The sequence below is a fragment of the Loxodonta africana genome, chromosome 1 (genome assembly GCF_030014295.1).
Source record: "Loxodonta africana isolate mLoxAfr1 chromosome 1, mLoxAfr1.hap2, whole genome shotgun sequence".
In the NCBI taxonomy this organism is placed as follows: domain Eukaryota; kingdom Metazoa; phylum Chordata; class Mammalia; order Proboscidea; family Elephantidae; genus Loxodonta; species Loxodonta africana.
In genome coordinates, this window is record NC_087342.1 from 107,674,548 (window position 1) to 107,696,068 (window position 21,521).

Consider the following 21,521-nt stretch of genomic DNA (forward strand, 5'->3'; position numbering starts at 1 on the left):
TCGAGTCTACATACCTGACACTAATCTCATCTCATTAACATCATAGAGATAGGATTTACAACACATAGAAAAATGATACCAGATGACAAAAATGGTGGACAATCACACAATGACCTAGACAAGTCGACAGATATTTTTTGGGGATATAATTCAATCCGTGACACCCAATGAACATGAAAAAATGTTCAAAATCAATGGTATTTAAAGATGCAAATAAATGCAGTGATAAGATTTTCTCCTTCACTAAGCTGGAAAGATTAAAAAGAATAATCATGCCTACTATTGGTGAAGGCACAGAGAAATTGACGTTTCCAAACATTATTAATGAGAATGCAAATTGGTAAAGCCTGAATGAAGAATTACTGGATATGTGTGAAGTTTTTAAAATGGGGAATACCTTTGATGAAGCAATTCCAATTCCAGGAATTTACCTTAAAGGAAATAAATGTAGATCTCCACATCTGGTGGATTAAAAATAAATGGTGGATTATAAAAATGGTTACACATTGTTTGTTGCTTTTCTTATCAAGCTGTATATTTCCTTTCCCCTTTAATCTGTACTAGCCTTCTGACTAGCTTAGACTGTAAAATGTAACAGAAGTGATGTGTGGGACTTGTCAGCCAAGCCTTAAGAGGTTTTGTTAAGTGCCTGTCATTTTACACTTGTTATGGGCTTCCATTTTTTCCCTCTTGGAAGTCAGCTGCCATATAAATCCAAGGACTCTGAGACAACTGTGCTGTGAGGAAGCCAAAGCTTGTCACATGCAAAGAGTGAGGCTACAGAGAAGAGCAGTGAAGCTCCAAACCTATGAGTGAAGGCTTCTTGATGATTCTAGCCCAGGTCATTTGCCTACTGAATGCAGCTGAGTAATGCACAGATGATTCCACATGGAACAGAAGAACTGTCTTGTCAAGGTGTTCCTGAATTCCTAATTCCTAGAATAATGAGAAATAATAAGTCACTGTTACTCCATAACCCACTAAGTTTTGGGATGGTTTTGTTACACAGAAAAATATAACTGATACAGAAATAGGCAGGATCATTCCTTCAGATAAGAAATCACAACCAGCTGATATATTTGCTGAGGACACACAACTGTGTATGGTCTGATTCCTATAATAAAATCCTTATTCCGTAACTCATAGTGTAAGCAACTAAGAGCAGAACTTCAATATATATGAAGTTAAAACTGATAGAACCTAAAGGATATAGACAAATGTATAATTTTAGTTGGATACTTCAACACTCTTCTTCCAGCAATTGATAAAACAAGTAAAAATATGTGTTTATAGAAGGACTGAACAACATTATTAACACATTTGACCTAATTGATATTTATAGAACACTACCCCTAATGACAGCAGAATACACATTTTTTTCAAGTTCCTGTAGACATATTCTGGGCCATAAAACAAATCTTAACAAACCTAAAGAACTGTAATCATACAAAGTATGTTCTCTGACTATAATGGAACTAAGCTAAAAATCAATACCAGAAACATATCTGGAATATTCTCAAATATCTGGAAGTTAATCAATACATTTCTAAATAACCCACAGGTCAAAAAGAAAACCAGAGGACTAATGGACCACATCCACAATGACCTCACCAGACTGAGTCCAGTACAACTAGTTGGTGCCCAGCTACCACCGCCGACTGCTCTGACAGGGATCACAATAGAGGGTCCTGGACAGAGCTGGAGGAAAATATAGAACAAAATTCTAACTTAAAAAGAAAGACCAGACTTGCTGGCCTGACAGAGACTAGAGAAACCCTAAGAGTATGGCCCCTGGACACCATTTTAGCTCAGTAATGAGGCCACTCCTGAGGTTCACCCTTCTGCCAAATTGAACAGGCCCATGGAAAAAAACAACACTAAAGGGGCACACCAGCCCTGGGGCAGGGACTGGAAGGTAGGAGAGAACTGGGAAGCTAGTAATAGGGAACCCAGGACTGAGGATGGAGAGTGTTGACATATCGTGGGGTTGTTAACCAATGTCATACAACAGTGTGTGTACAAACTGATGAGAAACTAGTTTGTTCTGTAAACCTTCATCTAAAGTTGAAAAAAAAAAAAAAAAAAAGCACAAGGAAAGGCAAAAAAAAAAAAAAAAAAAAAAAACCAGAAAGGAAATTAGAAAATATTCTGAATTGAAATAAAATGAAAATACAACACATCAGACACTTGTGGTATGCAGCTAATGCAGTGCTTAGAGGGAAACTGATAGCATTAAAATGGTATAGAAAAAAAGAAAGATCTCAAATTAAAGAAAATGAAGAGCAAATTAAACCTAAACCAAGCAGAAGGATAAAAAGATAAATGTAGAAATTAATGAAATTGAAAACACAAAAACAATAGAGAAAGATTAATGAAACCAAAGGCTGATTCTTTAAAAATCAATACAACTGATAAGCTCTATGCAGGCTGACTGAGAAAAAGGAAGAAGAAATAAACTGTCAACAACAGGAATTAAAGAAAGGAAAATCACCGCAGACCCTACAGACATTTAAAGGATAATAAAGGAATTTTATGAACAACTTTATGCCAATAAATTTAACTTAGATGAAGGAAAATTCCTTGAAAGAAAAACTAACAAAGCTCTCTCAAGAAGAAACAGATAAACTGAATGGCCTTACATATAATAACATGTACAATAGCCACATATATAAGCCTCATATAGCTTATATATAAGGCTACTCACAGCTAAAAATCCTTCTTAGAAAGAAAACTTCAGACCCAGGTAGCTTCACTGGTGAATTCTACCAAATATTTAAGAAAGAAAAGCACTAGTTCTACAGAAACTCTGCTAGAAAATAGAAGAGGATAAAGTGCTTCCCTACTCATTGTATGAATCCAGCATTACCTGATATAAACATCAAAAAAGGTATTACAAGAAAACTCCAGATTGATAGCCCTCATGAACATAGATGCAAAAAATTTTAACAAAATATTAGTAAATAAAATCCAGCAATATATAAGGAGGTTAATATATCATGTCCAAGTGAGGTTTATTCATCCAAATGAGGTTTATCCTAGGAAAGTAAGGTTGGTTCAAAATTCAAAAATCAATCAATATAATTTACCATTAAAAAAAAAAAAGGAATACTATATGACTATCTGCAAGGATGCACAAAAAGCTTTTGACAAAATTCAACATCCATTCGTGATGGATTTCTTTATTCCATCCTTAATGTCTTCTATAATCCAGTCTTTTTTGAGCAGGGTATTGTTCAGTTTCCAAGTGTTTGATTTCTTTTCCTTGCTTTTCCTGTTATTGATTTCCACTTTTATGGCCTTATTGTCAGAGAAGATGCTTTGTAATATTTCAGTGTTTTAGATTCTGCTAAGGCTTGCTTTATGACCTAATGTGTGGTCTATTCTAGAGAATGTTCCATGCGCACTAGAAAGGAAAGTATACTTGGTTGCTGTTGGGTGGAGTGTTCTGTATATGTCGATGCAGTCAAGTTGCTTGATTGTGGCATTTAGATCTTCCGTGTCTTTATTGAGCTTTATTCTGGATGTCCTGTCCTTCACCAAAAGTGGTGTGTTGAAGTCTCCTACTATTATTCTGGAGCTGCCTATCTCACTTTTCAATGCTGATAGTTTTATGTATCTTGCAGCCCTGTCATTGGGTGCATAAATATTTAATATGGTTATATCTTCTTGGTATATTGTCCCTTTAATCATTACATAGTGTCCTTCCTTATCCTTTATAATGGATTTAACTTTAAAGTCTATTTTGTCAGAAATTAATATTGCCTCTCCTGCTCTTTTTTGATTGTTGTTTGCTTAATTTATTTTTTTCCATCCTTTGAGTTTTAGTTTGTTTGCATCTTTAAGTCTAAGGCGTGTCTCTTGTAGGCAGCATATAGACGGATTGTGTTTTTTAATCCATTCTGCCATGCTCTCTTATTGGTGCATTTAGTCCATTTACATTCAGTGCAATTATGGATAGGTATGAGTTTAGTGCTATCATTGTGATGTCTTTTTTTGTGTGTTGTTGACAGTTTCTTTTTGCCACTGAAGTTTATGTCCTGAGTAGGTTATCTTTACATATTGTTCTTTCCTCATATTCATTGTTGATTTTGTTTCTGCTGAGTTTCTATTTTTTTCTTGTATTTTATTTTGATGAGTAGGACAGTTTGTCTCCTTTGTGGTTACCTAGTATTTACCCCTATTTTTCTAAATTTAAACGTAACTTTTATTTCTTGGTATTGCCTTATCTTCCTATCCATATGGAAAATCTATGACTACATTTCTTAGTCCCTCTTGATTGTCTTAATGTTGTCTTCTTTTTACATAATAACATCACTGTTACCCTGTTTTGAGCATTTTTTTTGAACCATGATTTATGTTTTGATTTCCCTGTCTGGGTTCATTTCTGATTGCTCTGCCCAGTGTTCTAGTCTTGGGTTGCTTCCTTGTACTATTCATTTTCTAACCAAAGAATTCTTTAGTATTTCTTGTAGTTTTGGTTTGGTTTTTATGAATTCCCTAAACTTCTGTTTATCTGGAAATGTCCTAATTTCACCTTCATATTTTAGAGACAGTTTTGCTGGATACATGATTCTTGGCTGGCAATTTTTTTCCTTCAATTTTTTATATAAGTCATCCCATTGCCTTCTTGCCTGCATGGTTTCTGCTGAGTAGTCTGAGTTTATTCTTATTGGCTCTCCTTTGTAGGTCACTTTTTGTTTACCCCTAGCTGCTCTTAAAATTCTTTCCTTATCACATCTTTGGTTTTGGCAAGTTTGATTATAATATGTCTTGGTGACTTTTCTTTTTAACATCTACCTTATGTGGAATTTGATGAGCATCTTGGATAGATATCTTCTCATCTTTCACGATATCAGGTAAGTCTTCTGCCAACAAACCTTCAACAATTTTCTCTGTATTTTCTGTTATCCCTCCCTGTTCTGGTACTCCAATCACTCGTAGGTTATTTCTCTTGATAAGAGTCCCACACGATTCTTCAGGTTTGTTTTTTTAAAAATTCTTTTATCTGATTTTTCTTCAAATATATTAGTGCCAAGTGATTTATCTTCAGGTTCAGAAATTCTGCCTTTCACTTGCTGAAATCAGCTTCTCTTTCTATTGAGTTGTCTACTTCTATAATTTTATTGTTCATCTTCTGAATTTCTGATTGCTATCTATGGATTTTTCCAGCTTATTAAATTTTTCATTACACTCCTGAATCATCTTTTTAATTTCTTCAATTGCTTTATCTATGTGTTCCTTGGCTTGTTCTGCATGTTGCCTCATTTCCTTCCTGATGTCTTGAAGGGTTCTGTATGTTAATCTTTTGTTTTCTGCCTCTGATAATTCCAGGAAGGCACTTTCATCTGGAAGACCCCTGGATTCTTTGTTTTGAGAGCTTGTTGAGGTGATCATGAACTGTTTTTTTATGTGACTTGATATTGACTGTTGTTTCCAAGCCATCTGTAAGTTATTGTATTAGTTTATATTTGCTTACCGTGTCGTAGCTTCTTGCTTTGTTTTGTTTTGATATGCCCAAATGGGTTAGTTGAGTGAGCTAGCTTGATTATTTTCACCTTTGGAGCTCTGACATCCTGTCCCCAGATGGCTAGAGCTGTTATCAGGTCTATCAGTCTAGGAGTTCACTTTTCTTGTATGAATTCAGCTCAGGCGTCCAGGTAGGTGATTATCAAGTGTGTGGTACAGTCTCTGTCCTACAGTCTTAGAGGGGCAGGGGTGATTGGTGTAGGTACTGGTACCTGGTTGTAGCAGGGGGTCACACTCTGAACAAGGCAGGGGGCTGAGAGTTGTCCCCCATGTGTCTCTAAGGAAAGCATTCCCTTGTTCCCTAGAGTGTACATGTGGGTGGGTTCTGCAGATGGACCATGAGCACCCAATGTTTTTTGTTGTAAGGACTGGGAGGTACCAGTTATCCTTGGACCCCTGTTGCAGGTGACTGGGTGACCTGATTGGAGCTACCAGTCCTTAGGCCCTAGATGTGGGTAGGTGAGGACTCTGTTTAATAGGCAATGTCAAACATGAAACACCTCTCTCCGTGGCACAGCTGAAATGGTTGGAGTCTGCCAACAAGGGCCTATTCTCCTGAAATAGGCCCACACATGTGCATCCAAAGGGGAAAGGTACTCAAAGTCCACGGACCACTTATGCCTGGACAGGAGCCACTTCTGTCCTGAGCTCCCCCAGGTAGTGGAGGTGGCAAATAATTGCAAGTTTATTCCTACTCCAAGGCCAGCAGGATGGCTCTAGGTGGTCAACTGGGCCTACCTTGAGCCCAGGGGAATCAACAGCCTCTGAAGCTGGCTTGAGGGTGGGGAGGTGGGGTGGTAAAACATATGCAAGTACTTAGCTTTTGCTGAGAGCGCCGTTCTTCTCTGGCTCCGGAGGTGTGAGTAGGCTGTGTGGCTGGGTGCTTCCCCTGAGGAAACTGCAACCGAATGCTAGTACCAGCCCCCCACTGCCCAGGAATGGTGCCTGAGAACTCCCTGCGATTCAGGTCCGGTTACTCCTCTCCGTTTTTGAACCGTCTCTTCCTCCCCCTGCCCCTCAGTTCATTTTCTAAGATTGCCTTTGGTGCTCAGGGAGCCTAGTTTGTCATAAATATACTCGTTTCACTTGTTTTTTCGGGTCTTTGTTGTAAAGAGAGCTCGCCGGAAGGGTCTATTCCATCATCTCAGCTCTGCCTCAGAAATATTAAAGTTTGAAAACATTAAAAGAAAGGTTGTGTTGAAAACCAAGTTGAAGAAGCTCAGAGGACTCTGGAACATCAAGGGAAAGTTCACAATTGAGGCAGAGAGTAAGACTAAAAGCTAGGACAGAAGTGAGAATGAGCCGTGAAAGGCTGGTGAAGAACCAGCATGTAAAATGGCAAGGGCATACTGTTGCAAGAATTTGCAGAATTAAGGGCAGATTAATAATTCATTCATGTAGTGAATACTGACTGAGGTTTTACTCTGTTCTAAGTGCTGTGAGCAAAATAGATCATAATCTATGATCTAACAGTCTATATTCTAGAAGGACAGGGCAATAAACAAAGTATATGCAATACTATGTTAGAAGGTGGCGGTAGAATGAAAAAAAGCAGGGAGGACAGATATGGTGTGCCAGGGCAGGAGCTGGGGTTTCAGTTTTTAGAAGAGTGGTCAGAGAAGGCCTCACTGAGAAAGTTATGAAGAAGGCTAGGGAGCCATGAGGATGGCTTTTAAAAGTGGATGCTTTTATCCCAGATACCACCTTCCAGCCAAATAATAGACAAATCCAGAAAATAAACACTAACACCCGAGAGGAACGTGCTCCTTAGGACAATCAATTATACGAGATCAAAAGGGCAATATTTGCCCGAAAGCAAAGATGAGAAGGCAGGAAGGGGCAGAAAATCAGGATGAAAGGAAATGGGGAACACAGGACAGAAATGGGGAGAGTGCTGATGCATTGCAGGGAACGAAACCAAGGCCACGAAACACTTTATGTACAAACTATTGAACGGGAATCTAATTTGCTCCGTAGGTGTTCACCTAATGCATAATTAAAAAAAAAAAAAAAGGAAACACACCACATTCACACACACACACAAAAGTGAATGCTTTTAATTGTTGAATAATCACGATATACTCAGCTGACATGCATCCACTTTTGTTGGGATCCATTTAACTTCTATAATAATACAAAAAGATACCATTTAATGTAATAACTGTTATGACAGTTTATAAAAGTGATTTACAGAATAAATATAATCTTCATTTCAACTGAACAAGAAAAACGAGATCCAACTGAAAGAAAACCACATACTTCCATTTATGTTTAACTGCTACTACCTCTGCCCTCTCCTCTCTTAAACCTGTCCTTCTCTCAATTTTCATTACACATGATTCTGGGAAAGCTGAATGGCACAGTTTTAGTATTAATAAATTTTGGGGTATCATTAGCTGGGAAAGGGGGTTAGAAAAAACAGGAGGAAATAGCCTATCCATATGAAAACAATAATCACATAATATTTATTGTCTGGAATTGTAATGTTTTCAGATACTCGAAGCAATAAAATGCCAGGAAAAGCAAAACTTCCTAATGTTAAAAGGATCATAAATTTTTTTCCCAAAATACGACATATAAAAAAAGTTCAGGTGATAGTTTATGTCAAAAGAAAATATGCCCTTAAATCTAAGTTAAAGTTGCCTGAAACCTTCAGAAGGCACAAATGGCTCACCACTGAGGAACTGAAGAGCCAGTGGCAGTTAAGGTAAACTATAGGATGTGATGGCTACCATTTTTTTTTTTTTTTTTAGTTTGGGAATCACATTTTAACATAAATGAATGTAATGATTCCTATATTCTAGAACTTGTACTTTTAATATCTCTTGAATGAAAAAAACACATAACGTCAAAAGCTACCAGGATTTCAGTATCACTTTTAAATGAATTTATATTTTAGAAACCACAGTGGCACATACCAAAAAACCAAAACCCTTTGCCGACCCTAGAGGAGAGAGTAGAACTGCCCCACAGTTTCCAAGGCTGTAATCTTTATGGAGCAGACTGCCACATCTTTTTCCCATGAAGCTTCTGGTGGGTTTAGAACTGCCAACCTTTTGGCTATCAGCCAAACGCTTAACCACTTTGCCACCAGAGCTCGTGGCACCTATTTAGGCAAAACATATTACTTATTTTTTCTACTGACAAAGCTAGGAAGCCACATGAGCCCCTTTCTAGAATTCCACAGTTCCCCAGAGGTCCTTGCCTCACTGTTTGGGAATTGCAGAATTCATGCTGATGGCTTGGTTTTCATAGGCGCTAAAAAATGTTTCTTTTTTTGAATGAATGGATGAATGAACACCATTAAAATTTTTAATTACAAGCTACAGTTGTGATAAATTATTGCTTCCAGTTTAGAATGGGAATTCCAGAACACTTAACTGTGTTCATGAGAAATCTGTACACAGATCAAGAGGCAGTTGTTAGAACAGAACAAGGAGATTCTGTGTGGTTTAAAGACCAGAAAGCAGTGTGTAAGGGTTGTAGCCTTTCACTATACCTATTCAATCTGTATGCTGAAGAAATAATCCAAGAAGCTGGACTATACGAAGAAGAACGGGGCATCAGGATTGCAGGAAGACTCATTAACAACCTATGTTATGCAGGTGACACAACCTTGCTTGCTGAAAGTGAAGAGGACTTGAAGCACTTACTGAAGAAGTTCAAAAGCCACAGCCTTCAGTATGGATTACACCTCAGCATAAAGTAAACAAAAATCTTCACAAGTGGACCAATAAGCCACATCATGATAAATGGAGAAAAGATAAAAGTTGTCAAGGGTTTCATTTTACTTGGATCCAAAATCAACACACACGGAAGCAGCAGTCAAGAAATCAAAAGACGCATTGCACTGGGCAAATCTTCTGCAAAAGACTTCTTTAAAGTGTTGAGAAGCAAAGATGTCACCTTGAAGACTAAGGTGCTCCTGCCCGAAGCCATGGTGTTTTCAATCACTTCCTATGCATGTGAAAGCTGGATTATGAATAAGGAAGACCAAGAATTGATGCCTTTGAATTGTAGTTGTGGAAAAGAATATTGAATATACCATGGACTGCCAAAAGAACAAACGAACCTGTCTTGGAAGAAGTACAACCAGAAGCAAAGATCGTGAGACTATGTCTCACGTACTTTGGACATGTTATCAGGAGGGACCAGTCCCTGGAGAAGGACATCGTGCTTGGTAAAGCAGAGAGTCAGGGAAAAGAGGAAGACCTTCAATAAGATGGATTGACACAGTGGCTGCAACAATGGGCTTATGCATAACAATGATTCTGAGGATGGCGCAGGACCCAGCAGTGTTTCCTTCTGTTGCACATAGGGTCGCTATAAGTTGGAAGCAACTCAATGGCACCTAACAACAACATGGCGTCCATTTCACAAAAAATCTCATTATCTTCAGTGTAAATAGAGCTCCATATTTGCTTTAAATCCAGTGGACATATTACTCTCATTACCTTTTGGCAAATCTCGTCCTAACATGGCTCACTGTCTTTATAGTAAACTAGTGGGAGAGCTAACAGATTTTCAAAGATGGTACTATATACAAAAATAAAAAGAGAGTACAGGCTGTAATTCTTTTTCAAGTTTGTACAGACTTAAGTTCTTAGGTCTTTAATAGTGCAAATATGATTGAAGTTATCTGCTTACAAGGTCATTAACTGCTTTACACACCACTTAAGTCACAGAGACCTGCTCACAGAGGCCCTAAGAAACCTGACAGGGTTGCCTGGGGTGCTTTGAATTGGTTTCTCTGAGACACTGTACTCGTCTTTAGTTGTGATTATCTGTAGTTCATGAGATTGGCAGCCAAATAAGTGAAACAAGCACCAATAAGAGATTGAAAAAAAAAAAAAAAAAAAAGATCCCCGCACTTGTGCTGAACTTCTTTTCCATTAGCCCACTAACAAATGGTTATTGAATACCTAATATGAGCATGTGGGGATTATACAGAGGCATAAATTAAATTCAGGATTTACCCTTGAGAAATTCTTAATCTGGTACAGACTACAAGACACATGGAGAGACGAATCACCACCTCCACCAGCTGTGGTTGAGAAGGTTCCAACTATGGAGACCTCATGTGTGTCAGAGTAGAGCTGTGCTCTGTAGAATTTTTAATGACTGATTTTTTGAAAGTGGATTGCCAGGTCTTTCATCTGAGTGGACTCAAACCACCAACCTTTCAGTTAGCAGCTGAGTGTGTTAACTGTTTATACCACCCAGGGGCTTTGGATAGACGAACACATTGCTGTAGAGTTGATTCTGACTCATAGCGACCCTATAGGACAGAGCAGAACTGCTCCATAGGGTTTCCAAGGCTGTAATCTTTATGGGAGCAGACTGTCACATCTTTCTCCCATGGAGCAGCTGGTGGGTTTGAACTGTCGACCTTCCAGTTTACAGCTGAGCACTTGACCCCTGAGCCACCACGGCTCCTTGGACAGACACTAAATAGGAGGCACAGTGAACAACCAGAGCTTAAAGAGTTCTGAGGAAAAGGAGGGTGCTATTGCCTGACCCAGGTAGGAAGCTTTATGGGAAAGAAGTTAGGGAAGAAGGTCACCATGAAAACCTAGGACAGGAGAGAGAGACTGATTTTTAAAAACATAGCGATACTACACACTATAGACATATTGCAGGGGAACGGCTCCACCATGGCAACCTAGTGACCTTGCACATCTCCACATAAGCCACGGAGGCAAGGCTCCACCACAGTCTGTGATCCTCCCAGGAACCTGGCAAGACAAGCAGTCTTGTGAGGAGCTTCCCCAGGGCATACCTTACCCACCTCTCTATCTTGTGGGGAGCTGCCACCAAAACTCATCCCTGGTTCTGGTGAGGCATGGAACTTTCTACCTTGACCCCCTTTTGGATACAGACAAGCTATAGAACTGCTTGGCTATAGTTTAGAGTTGGTTCCTCCATGACCACATGACCCACCACTCCCTCATGTCTTTTGTCATCAGGCTTCTCCAGCTTGGTATCTTCCTGTGGGACTAGAAATGCAGAAAGCTGACACCATGCCGATTTTGCTGATGTCTGTGTAAGTCGTAAACTGTCTCCTGTCTCCTTACAGGCCCAAGTCTATGGAATTGTGGCAAGCAACCCACCAGCTGTAGTAGACTTTTTAGACTTTCTTAATCGACTGATACGTATAGGTCAGGGAGGGGTTACAGGAAGTGGCCAGTGCACTTGCAGGTGAACTCACTTCTTCCAAGTGAAGTGGTTGGAAGAAGAACATCAATGCCATCCAGAAAAGAAAGCTGCGGGTTCGCTGTGCTGCAGGCTGGTGCACTGCTATTTGGGAACTTAAAGGGCATAAATCAGAAAGTGACTTGTCCTGAGGCAGAATAAGCCAAGGGTTGAATTAAAGGAGCCAACTACCAACAAGAGGAAACCACTATTTCTAATTCAAATCGTGCTCAGCCACTTTCTTCCTTATCTCTGTCCACTGTCCCCTTCCCTCCACACACAAGCATCCTGGACTAGAAGAAATTATGACTATAATGTAATTAATGAGCAAACACTTAAAAGGAACATTTGTATGAAGTTTCAGGGCATTGCCATATCTATTTCTGTATCTGCTGCTGCGAACATATGTAAACAAGATGGGGATTGTTTTATAAGATGGGAGGAATACCTTGTAGGGAAGCATAAAATAGTAGCCTGCGTAATTGGAGCCTTCTGGAGAAGGCTTTGTGCACATGGATCTTTGAGCCAGTTTTTCTCATAACTTGTATATGGATGCTTAGTATGTGCGTTAATCACATGCATTTCATCTTTAGGTTTAAGACATTATAGAGTACTTGGCATTATTCTATATAATTATGTTCTATTATACATTATATGACATTCTATTATACACATAATACTTGGCGCTAGAGAAGAATTGTTAAGCTAAAATGCAATTTCTTGTAATCAAGTTTTTTGGTATTGAGAAGTGCTTCTAGGTCCAGGGTCAGGAAGCAATTTCCTTCGGTATGTTATTAGGAATCTTTTACTGTAATACAATCCATGCTGTATGTCAGGGGTAAGGGTATGAGCTCTGTGGTCAAAGTACTGGGTACGAACAAGGGCTCCATCTTGGATAACTCTGCATAAGGTACTTCACATTTTGTTCCTCGGTTTCCTCTCTCCTGTGAATGGACCATGTGGACAATAACAGTGTATAATGGGTTGAGTATTAAATAAGATAATCCACACAAAGTGCTTAGCACACGCTGTGCTACAATTATCATGTCAAACTTGTTATTACAACGCTGATACAATTTATCATCATTTTTGATAGCAAATAAAGTGTTACCTGGTCTAACTGAAACGACATTTTGATCATCTTGATTCTTGCTTTTTCTTATGTCTTTTTCTATTGTTATATTCCTTTGATAAAATATGAACAGTGAATATTAGGTGGTGAAGAGCAGAAAAGGCATCAGGATTATAATGCTCTGTACAGAATTACAGTGGTTTCCAACAATGCAATCTTGTATATGAGCTTCTCTTGACTTCAAAAGAATTGTTTTAAAATATGCTTCAATTGCTGAAATTTCCATGACTTTTGACAGCTTGAATATTTGATATTTTGTTCTGCAAAACAAATTCAAGTCTCTTTATGTGTTTTTAAGTGCCATGGTATCACTATCTCACTCATGACACTGCAGATTTACTTTAAGAGATATGACTTTTTAATATTTGAGTTTTTAAAGGCATCTGGCCCTTATTTAACCATCACATTTACATCCAATTCCTGCAGGCATGATTTTGTTGTTTAAGCTTGGCTTGATGCCCTCTAGAAAGTCTTTGCTTTAATGAACATGACTCCACTAAAACTGTTTGTCCCCTGCTCTGCCATCACTGTGTAACAAGAGGACAAAAAGTTTTGTCTTGGATTTCAAATAAGAAGACAAACCTAAGAAAAATGGCTGGAGAATTAGCTTTATGTGGGGGCCACTGCTGGGACACTGTCAACTGGATGTCCTTGTATTATCTGCATGAAGTGTTTATGCACTATGAAATGTTCAGCCAGAGTGTACAGGAAACTGTAAAATATTTTACGAGATGTATACATGGTTGATGGTGAATTTTAAATGCAACCTGGGAAGGTTCTATCTAAATTCCAGGAGGGCGGATGAGAGAATACGTTCTCTGTAGTGATTTGGTTTTACACAAGGGGTTATGTGAACTAGAAAGAAATGTCTGATTTGGGGACTATATAAAAAAGTTTATAATTTCTAGACAAGGAAACTTTTTTTTTTTTCAGACCAAGAATCACCAGTTGTGTTTATTTGTCCTCTCCGTGGTAAAAGCATTAAAGGTGCATTGTTTATTATTCCGTGGAAAAAAACAAGCAATAATAAATGTAGTAAATGAGGAACTCCTCCCAGATACAGGAATTATAGACACCACTTACAAAAATATTTGTGCTTCTGATGGTTTCAAATAAAAACCCTTGGTTCTAAAATTGGAACATTATTTTTGAATCTCAACTATGGCAGTTGTGTGAAGGCAAATAACATAGACCCAAATTAGCATATTCAGAGAGTCACATTTCTAAGTTTAGGTGAAAGGAGAAATATTTCTATTTCCTTCACCCTCTCATCCAGGGGGCAGTATTTCCGTAAGATAGGCTATTTATTTACTTACTTGTATTTTAAATTCTATCTCTGGAGCCAGTTTCGTGTAGTCACGTTTGATTTAGAGTTGACCTTGATGTGTAAGAGAGTACAGATCATTTAATTACTATCACAGGCCCTTTGAACAAGATTTTAATACATAACACATGCTTTAGGATATGTCCATAATTAATGTCATTTTTATAAATTTAGGTTACTGTCTAGGAAAAATATGCCATAAAACCCCGGCATACACTGGTAATATTCTTATTGCAAATCCAGTATAAAAACCCAAAAAACCAAACCTGTTGCCGTCAAATAGATTCCGATGACTCCATAGGACAGGGCAGAACTGTCCCACATAAGGGTTTCCGAGGAGTGGCTGGTGGATTAGAACTGCTGACCTTCTGGTTAGCAGCCACTCTTTCTAACCACTAAACTGAGATTTAAGCCCCTGGATTCTGGTCCGTCTCTCATTACTGGGTGATCTTGGGAAAGTCACTTGCCCTGTTTAGGCCGTTTTTTTTTTTTTTAAATCTGCAAAATGAGTGGATGTTCTAAGTAATCTTTAAAAGCATCTTCTGCTCTAACATTATATGATTCCACATAACATTTTAATCTTGAGAGAGCAAATTCACCGAAGTCACATTTTTCAAAATGTTCATTCTATAAATCTTTTTCTATACTCGCTGCTTAAGTAAATTTCATTTCACTTCAAATTTAGTGTTATGGAGAGAGTCAGAGAAAGAATCTAACTGTAGAGAAGGAAAAAAAAAGAATTAAAAATACTAATATTGAGCCATTATGGGATATCTCGGCTGGTTCAGGATAGACATAAATGACCTTGTTTCATTCTAAATTCAGCTCACTGGCATATGATGAAAAGTGAAGGGTTATTATGGGGCCTGTACACTTTCAACCCAATAACTTTACCTTCAACTTACTGGGCAAAACCAGATTTTATAAATAATTACCTGTCAGACTGTTCAAGACAGACAAACATATGCCAGACCAACCCAAACACAGGCCTGTCATATTTCCGAGAGAAATGTACGTTGAGTCTTCCTTCTTTGTGACTGTACGGAGATCAGGTAGAATAAAATGAAGGAAAAGCCCTCCACCCTGAATTTTCCGCCTTGTGTAAACTGTTGAATGTATAATGTGGGAGAGGAGGGATTTGGATGTGAAGAATTAGCCCCTGAAAATTTTATACCATCTATAAGCCTGGCAGATCGAAACCAAATACAATAAATGCTGCCATTTTAAAGGTTGGGATGTTTACTGCAAGCTTATAATTTTCCATGATTAAGGACGCCAAGAAAAATAAGAATGATGATAAAAAGCAAAGTTTAATCATACATTTCAACAAGCACAGATGGAACATCAAAACCCTTTGGCAATTTTTTGATATTATATACCTGCATGTTTTTGTTCCTGACATGCAGACTTTTTCCAGAAGGACTAACAGAGAACAGGTAAATGATAGCTAACAAATGTGAATAACATGGCGCAATCATATTAATTGAGCCTTCCAATGATTTGGTCACAAGAAGAAAATCTTTCATGTTTCACATTTCTGTTCTTATTAATTCTTTACAAAGGCTGTTTCAGTGTGTGTAAAACCATGATAAAAGTAAAATTACACAAAACTCCTACAGAATTAAAGAAATAACTTCCTTTTTTGCAATTCAAGTTTAATCAGGAACTGTACAATTACATTGGCTATATTTTCGGTTGTTCCCAAATTACAATTCCGCATTTACTAGAGAAAGTATAGATGCCAGAAGGGTGGCTCTGTTGCTACCGGCAAGAAATCACCCAGTCTACATTTCCAGTCTTAGGTGGGGTACACAGCAAATCACTTTGCTTCCCTTCTATTGATTCTGGTTTTTTGCTTCTAATGGGCATGACGTGGGAGCGGAGGGCCTGGAGATGCAGGAACTGGGAAAGGAGGGAAATGAAGAGGGCAGAAGAGGCTCTATACCAGCAAAAACTCACAGGATAGGCGGAGATGCACGAAGTTGAGAAGAAGGCATGAAAAATTACACACACACACACAGAAAAAACAAAAACAAAACAAACCAGTGCCGTCGAGTCAATTCCGACTCATAGGGATCCTATAGGACAGAGTAGAACTGCCCCATAGAGTTTCCAAGGAGCGCCTGGTGGATTTGAACTGCCGACACTTTGGTTAACAGCTGTAGCACTTAACCACTACACCATCAGGGTTTCCTGAAAAAGTATACATATACTATAAACTGGGTGAAGGAGAAAGAGAATGGGAACAGACAGTTCATTGGGCCAATTAGTTCTTTGATTACTGTGAGTTTACACAACAGACAATTGTCTCTAAGATACACGTAGATACAGTCAACAGCTGCTGGAAAATCCAGTTGCTGGGACAGTGGAAGAGGAAAACTAACTGTCCTTTTAATTTTGTTTCCTTTGTCCCAAACCTGGATTACGAAATATATCAAATAAAACATAGACTAAACACCAAGTAGGGGAAAAAAAGACACTGCTTTCAAGATAAGTGAGCTGACGGCAGTAAATCCCTTCCAAATTAAAATTTCAAAACTGTGTGATCTGCGTTCTTGTCCACCTACACACCATCCCAAACATCCTGCCATTAATTAGCTCAACGGCCCATCTAGTAAACAAGACCAAGTGTTGAGGGGGTTGGAAAAGAGCTGGAGTCAGCCAGTTGGAAGTCACAACAAACCGGCCCACTCCCTAGGATACAGAGAAGGTAAACTTGTATTTTATTTCGTTCAAGGAAGGGAGAAGGAATCACCTTAACATAACATTGCCTTTCCTGTTGTTGCAGTCACAGTCACATTAGCAGGCCAGAAAAGCCATCCCGTTTCTGCGGTAGGCACTCTGTCAAAGAAAAAGAAATCTGCAATGAATTATCACAGCAAGTCAAACAAGGAAAGGAGGCAAAAAAGCCAGCAGAGCTTTCTTCCTGTTTGGTAGACTCTGCCGCTACAACCTAATAGGGTGCTTAATCTGAACATTTCTGGTGGCAAAGCTAGAGCAGGCCACTCTGTCTATTAAAAAGTCAGTGTGGTTAACAAGTGGCTAGTGATTCTATTTCTGGGGAGCGGGAGATATGCAAAATAAGACATACCATTTTGTTAATTGATTGGGCTTGGTTAGGCCCAAGAGATGTTGTGTTGAATCTGTTTGTCTTTTATAAACATGTGTTCTCTATTCGACATGCTCAAAAATTCACTTCTAACTAAGTATCGTAATAGTCTATAAATTACTGACTCATTATAGCCTTTCCGGGCCTGATTTATAGTCTGAATGAAAAGCTATGGGGATAGACACTAATAGAGGCCCTTCCTCCCCCTAAAATTGGGAGTTCTCAGAGGAGTTCTGTACACTATAGACATTACAGAAAACTTAGATACTATGCAATTTTATATACATACATGTACATATGGATGTATATATGGATATGTACCCATTAAAACCCACTGCCATCGAGTTGATTTCAACTCAGAGCAACCCTGTAGGACAAAGTATACCTGTCCCATAGGGTTTTCAAGGCTGCAATCTTTAGAGAAGCAGACTGCCACATCTTTCTCTCCTGGAATGGCTGCTAGGTTTGAACTGCTGACTTTTTGGTTAGTAGCCAAGCACGTAAACCTTTGTGCCACCAGTGCTCCTTATGGTTATATACAGCGGGATAAAAAATCCCTACAAAAGAAAATGGAAAATGGACATTAATATGCAATAATATATTCTAGCTGTTGTTGTGTGCCGTTGAGCTGACTCCGACTCAGAGTGACCCCATAAGACAGAGTAGAATTGCTCCATAGGGTTTCCTAGGCTATTATAATCTTTACAGGAGCAGACGGCTAGGTCTTTCTCTCACAGAGCTGCTGGGTGGGTTTGAACCGCTGACCTTTTGGTTAGCAGCCAAGTGTTTAGCCACTGAGCCATCAGGGCTCCTTATATATTCTAGTAAAGAAAGCAAAATTGCATGCTTTTTCATCCCAAGAGATATATATTCTGCACTTCAGAGTTGGAAGAGCTGGACCACACAGAGCCTCTGTGACTTGCTTGTCCTGAGCCTCAAATTGAGACCCAGAGTGAAGCTGACTAAAACCTAGGACTTATGAACAAAATTCCCCTTTCATGACCATGTTTTCATGATTTAAAGTAATAATAGTCACATTCAGAGAATTCATAACCCTCAATTAGATGGAATTTTTCTACAATCTGTTTTCAGAAAAATGGAAAAAATAATAGGAAAATCTCATATCTTTTTTTTTTTCCCTTAAACTAATAATACTGGGTTGTTCTGGGTTTGTACACTTTCAGCCCAATAACTTTACCTTCGACATCCATACCATAGGAAATATAGAATAAGCTTTTGTGATAAAGATAATGCCATGTAGGCACTGAAGAGTCTTAATCCTAGCAAAACATTAAATTACATTTATAATTACACTAAAGAGACAAAGTGGACCTAAGCTTTACAGAATGACTTCCAACAACATGAGGTGAAACAAAAATAGTTTTCTGGATAGCCTTCAGTTAATCATAAAGGTCAATTAACTTGAAAACCTTCTCTCCAAACATTCTGGTTTTCAGGGGATTTACTATGGCTGTCAGGCTCTGGAGTCCTGGCTGAACGTTCCTTGGTTGGTTGTGCTGCTTCAGTCCTGATCAGCATATGAAGGAAAGGAAAACACAGCACATCTCACGTCTCATTCCTCAGCATTCTCTCCGTGTGAACTTGATCCTCACCATTGGACTGTTCGTGCTATGGAACACTTCTGGATTGAAGCAAGCGTTCTAACAAGGACTAGAAAATTCCATCTCTACTCTCTGAAGATTGTGTGCTGGTGAACGGTGTTAAATGAGCTCCTCAGAGAGCCACAAATAACTCGCAGGCATGGATAGAGTGTCTTCCCACAACCACAGGCAGGGGAGCCTCAGACCTTGAGGCAGCCCCTACCACCAAGGCTGCCTTAGCAAGGCTTATGCCAAAGTAATATTTTCAGCTTCTTGACCCTGATATTTTAAGTTTTACAACCACGGTGACAACCTTTAACATAACACAGTATTTAAAGCACAGGGATGGTTTACATGGAGATAAATGGACCTGGGAGTAAAGCTGGATTCCTCATAAAGGTAAATGGTTGAAGTGTGCTCTGCCTGGGAAAGAGGTTTTGGCTCAGGGGCTGGCTGAGCTCACCTGAGAAATAACCAAGCTTAACCTTTCCAAGCTAGGCAACATGAAATGGTTCTCTCTACCATCCAAAAGGTCACTTTTCAAAGATCAGTTCTCCTTCATAGATGATTTATCACCATTCCTTGCAAACAACTAAAAGATTACAGGCTTATTTAATAACGTATATCCTGAAGTACACTTTTCACTGGGTATCCTGAAGTAGCCAGTCACATGCAAAAACCAAAGTTTAGAGCAGCCCCCAATTTTTGGAATGAGCTCCTCCTGTTCTAATTCTAAAATAATAAAGGAATGAACATGCATATGCAATCAGTGAAGAGCAATTACAGCAAGCCAACCTCCTACAGTCCTCCACCCTGAGTCATTCTTTTCTTCCTTTTGATGTACAAAGGATATATGTTGTCTCTGTAAGGCAATTATGGGAACATCCCAAATATGGCCTACTTTCCAGAGTAAGCAACTTGATATGAATGAAGATGGATGAAGATAACTCATCTTTGTGCCAACTGTGAACTTCTATTTATGTTGGGAATACAGAAACTAAATTTAAACACTGCTTGGTGTGAGGACCTTCCGGAGGCCACATTCCCATGAAACACTTTGTATCCCTCTTACTTTCTTCTGTCAGAGCCTATGAATGATTCCTTGTTCCATATCTTAACAGACACTCCTAGTTAGTAAAACCCAGATCTTGGCCAGAAACAGCCAGGACCTCCACCCACTGTTAAAAATTATGAATTAATCAATAACACAATCAGACCTCCCCAACAAATAGACGCCCACATGGCTATATACCACTTGAGCTTTAATTTTGATTTAATAAAAGCTCTGTCCTTGACTACTACTTGTTCCTCACATGAAAAGACCAGGCATTTTTAGCAGCAGAGATGATATTTATCTTTTTAAAGGATTAATTATAATTCCTGGATTCTTTTTAAATTGGGGATCAAGCAAGCTCCCAATTTTTGACATTCATTTATTCATGCAATTCCAAAATACGATCTTTCGCCAGAATGTCAGTCTATCTAGATAAGCAGATTCTCCCTAACGCACTGGGCATTGGTGCGGAAATTAACTAATAAACATGCAGTTTTAAATTATAAGTTGGTTTTTGCTTACCTATATATGGACCAGCTAGAGAACACATTACAGGCTCAAATTGGCTTACTTTTATTTTCCATGGGTTATTATCAATTGGTATATTTTGAGGAATACAAATTAACATTAAAAAGCAAAAGATAAATATTTATATAAAGCATAAGAAGATAAACATGCTATAAAACATGTCCTATAGTTCTAAGTTAAACACAATTGTGTGTTTATGTGTTGTTTGTACCATTAGCCTAATAAAGAGTTGTCAAGAGGTAAAACCATCTCTTTCCTCCAGTTCAGATGTATATTTTATTCTCACTACTACCTTTCCTGATATTTTCCACTTTTTCATACTTCAAATAAAATAAGAATTTCACTGTAGCAGGTCCCAAATTCACTTACAAATACTTCATTTTTCAAAGGCCTAACAAAAAAGGTTTTTGGATCTATTGTCTGAATTTCTATCAATTTGCTTAATTTCATTTTAGGAAATCTTTGAGCTCTTATCCTGCATGAACCACGGTGTGCTTGGTGGTACAAAGGGTACCAAGATCAGGTAGACAGTCCCTGCCCTCAGAAGGTTCCAGGTTACCGCTGATGTAACCGCCACAAGTGATATGCACTGGGGTGATTCTCAGAGGTTAGAGGAAGGAGAAAAGAAAGCAGCCTTTTGGTTTGCTCGTTTTGCTTTTAATCACAATAATTAATTTCAAATAACGTTTTTAAAGGGACGTGAGATCTGTATACTTCTCAAAGCAGGGAGGGGTAAAGATCAAAACATGCTGAGAAACACGGGTTTATGGTTTATGAAGTACTTTCATGTCCAGGTCTAATTTGAGCCTTACCACAGCTGGTAAAAAAGACCTTACTATTCTCCTTTTTAAAGAGACATGACTAGTGAGGGGTAGATGAAGGATTCAAAACCCAAGTCCTGTATTCTTTTCATTATACCACATTGTCATACATTAAACAAAACAAAACAAACTCCTGAAATCTGGCATAATTTATTCCACCCGTATATTTACAGACACACACATACTCCCAGTTCTAACAAACTCAATTCTTGCTAAACATCACTTAAAGGGTAA

The 21,521-nt window shown here is 38.6% G+C and overlaps 1 protein-coding gene across 2 annotated transcripts in view; it reads right to left on the reverse strand.

Moving 5' to 3' along the window:
• Positions 1 to 65: 65 nt before the first annotated feature.
• Positions 66 to 21,521, reverse strand: part of SUPT3H (SPT3 homolog, SAGA and STAGA complex component) — a 556,168-nt gene continuing 534,712 nt past the window's right edge. Inside the window, exons 11-13 of one of the 2 annotated variants that reach the window (XR_010322261.1) lie at positions 16,930 to 17,015; positions 12,830 to 14,228; positions 66 to 936 (exon numbers count right to left, since the gene is read on the reverse strand). Coding sequence is in view for 1 of the 2 variants with exons in the window: in XM_064286858.1 (XP_064142928.1) it covers positions 16,974 to 17,015 (42 nt within the window). In the remaining variant the exon portion in view is untranslated. Of the gene's footprint in view, positions 937 to 12,829; positions 14,229 to 15,238; positions 17,016 to 21,521 lie in introns of those variants that run through there. The other variant, XM_064286858.1, reaches the window with a different exon arrangement.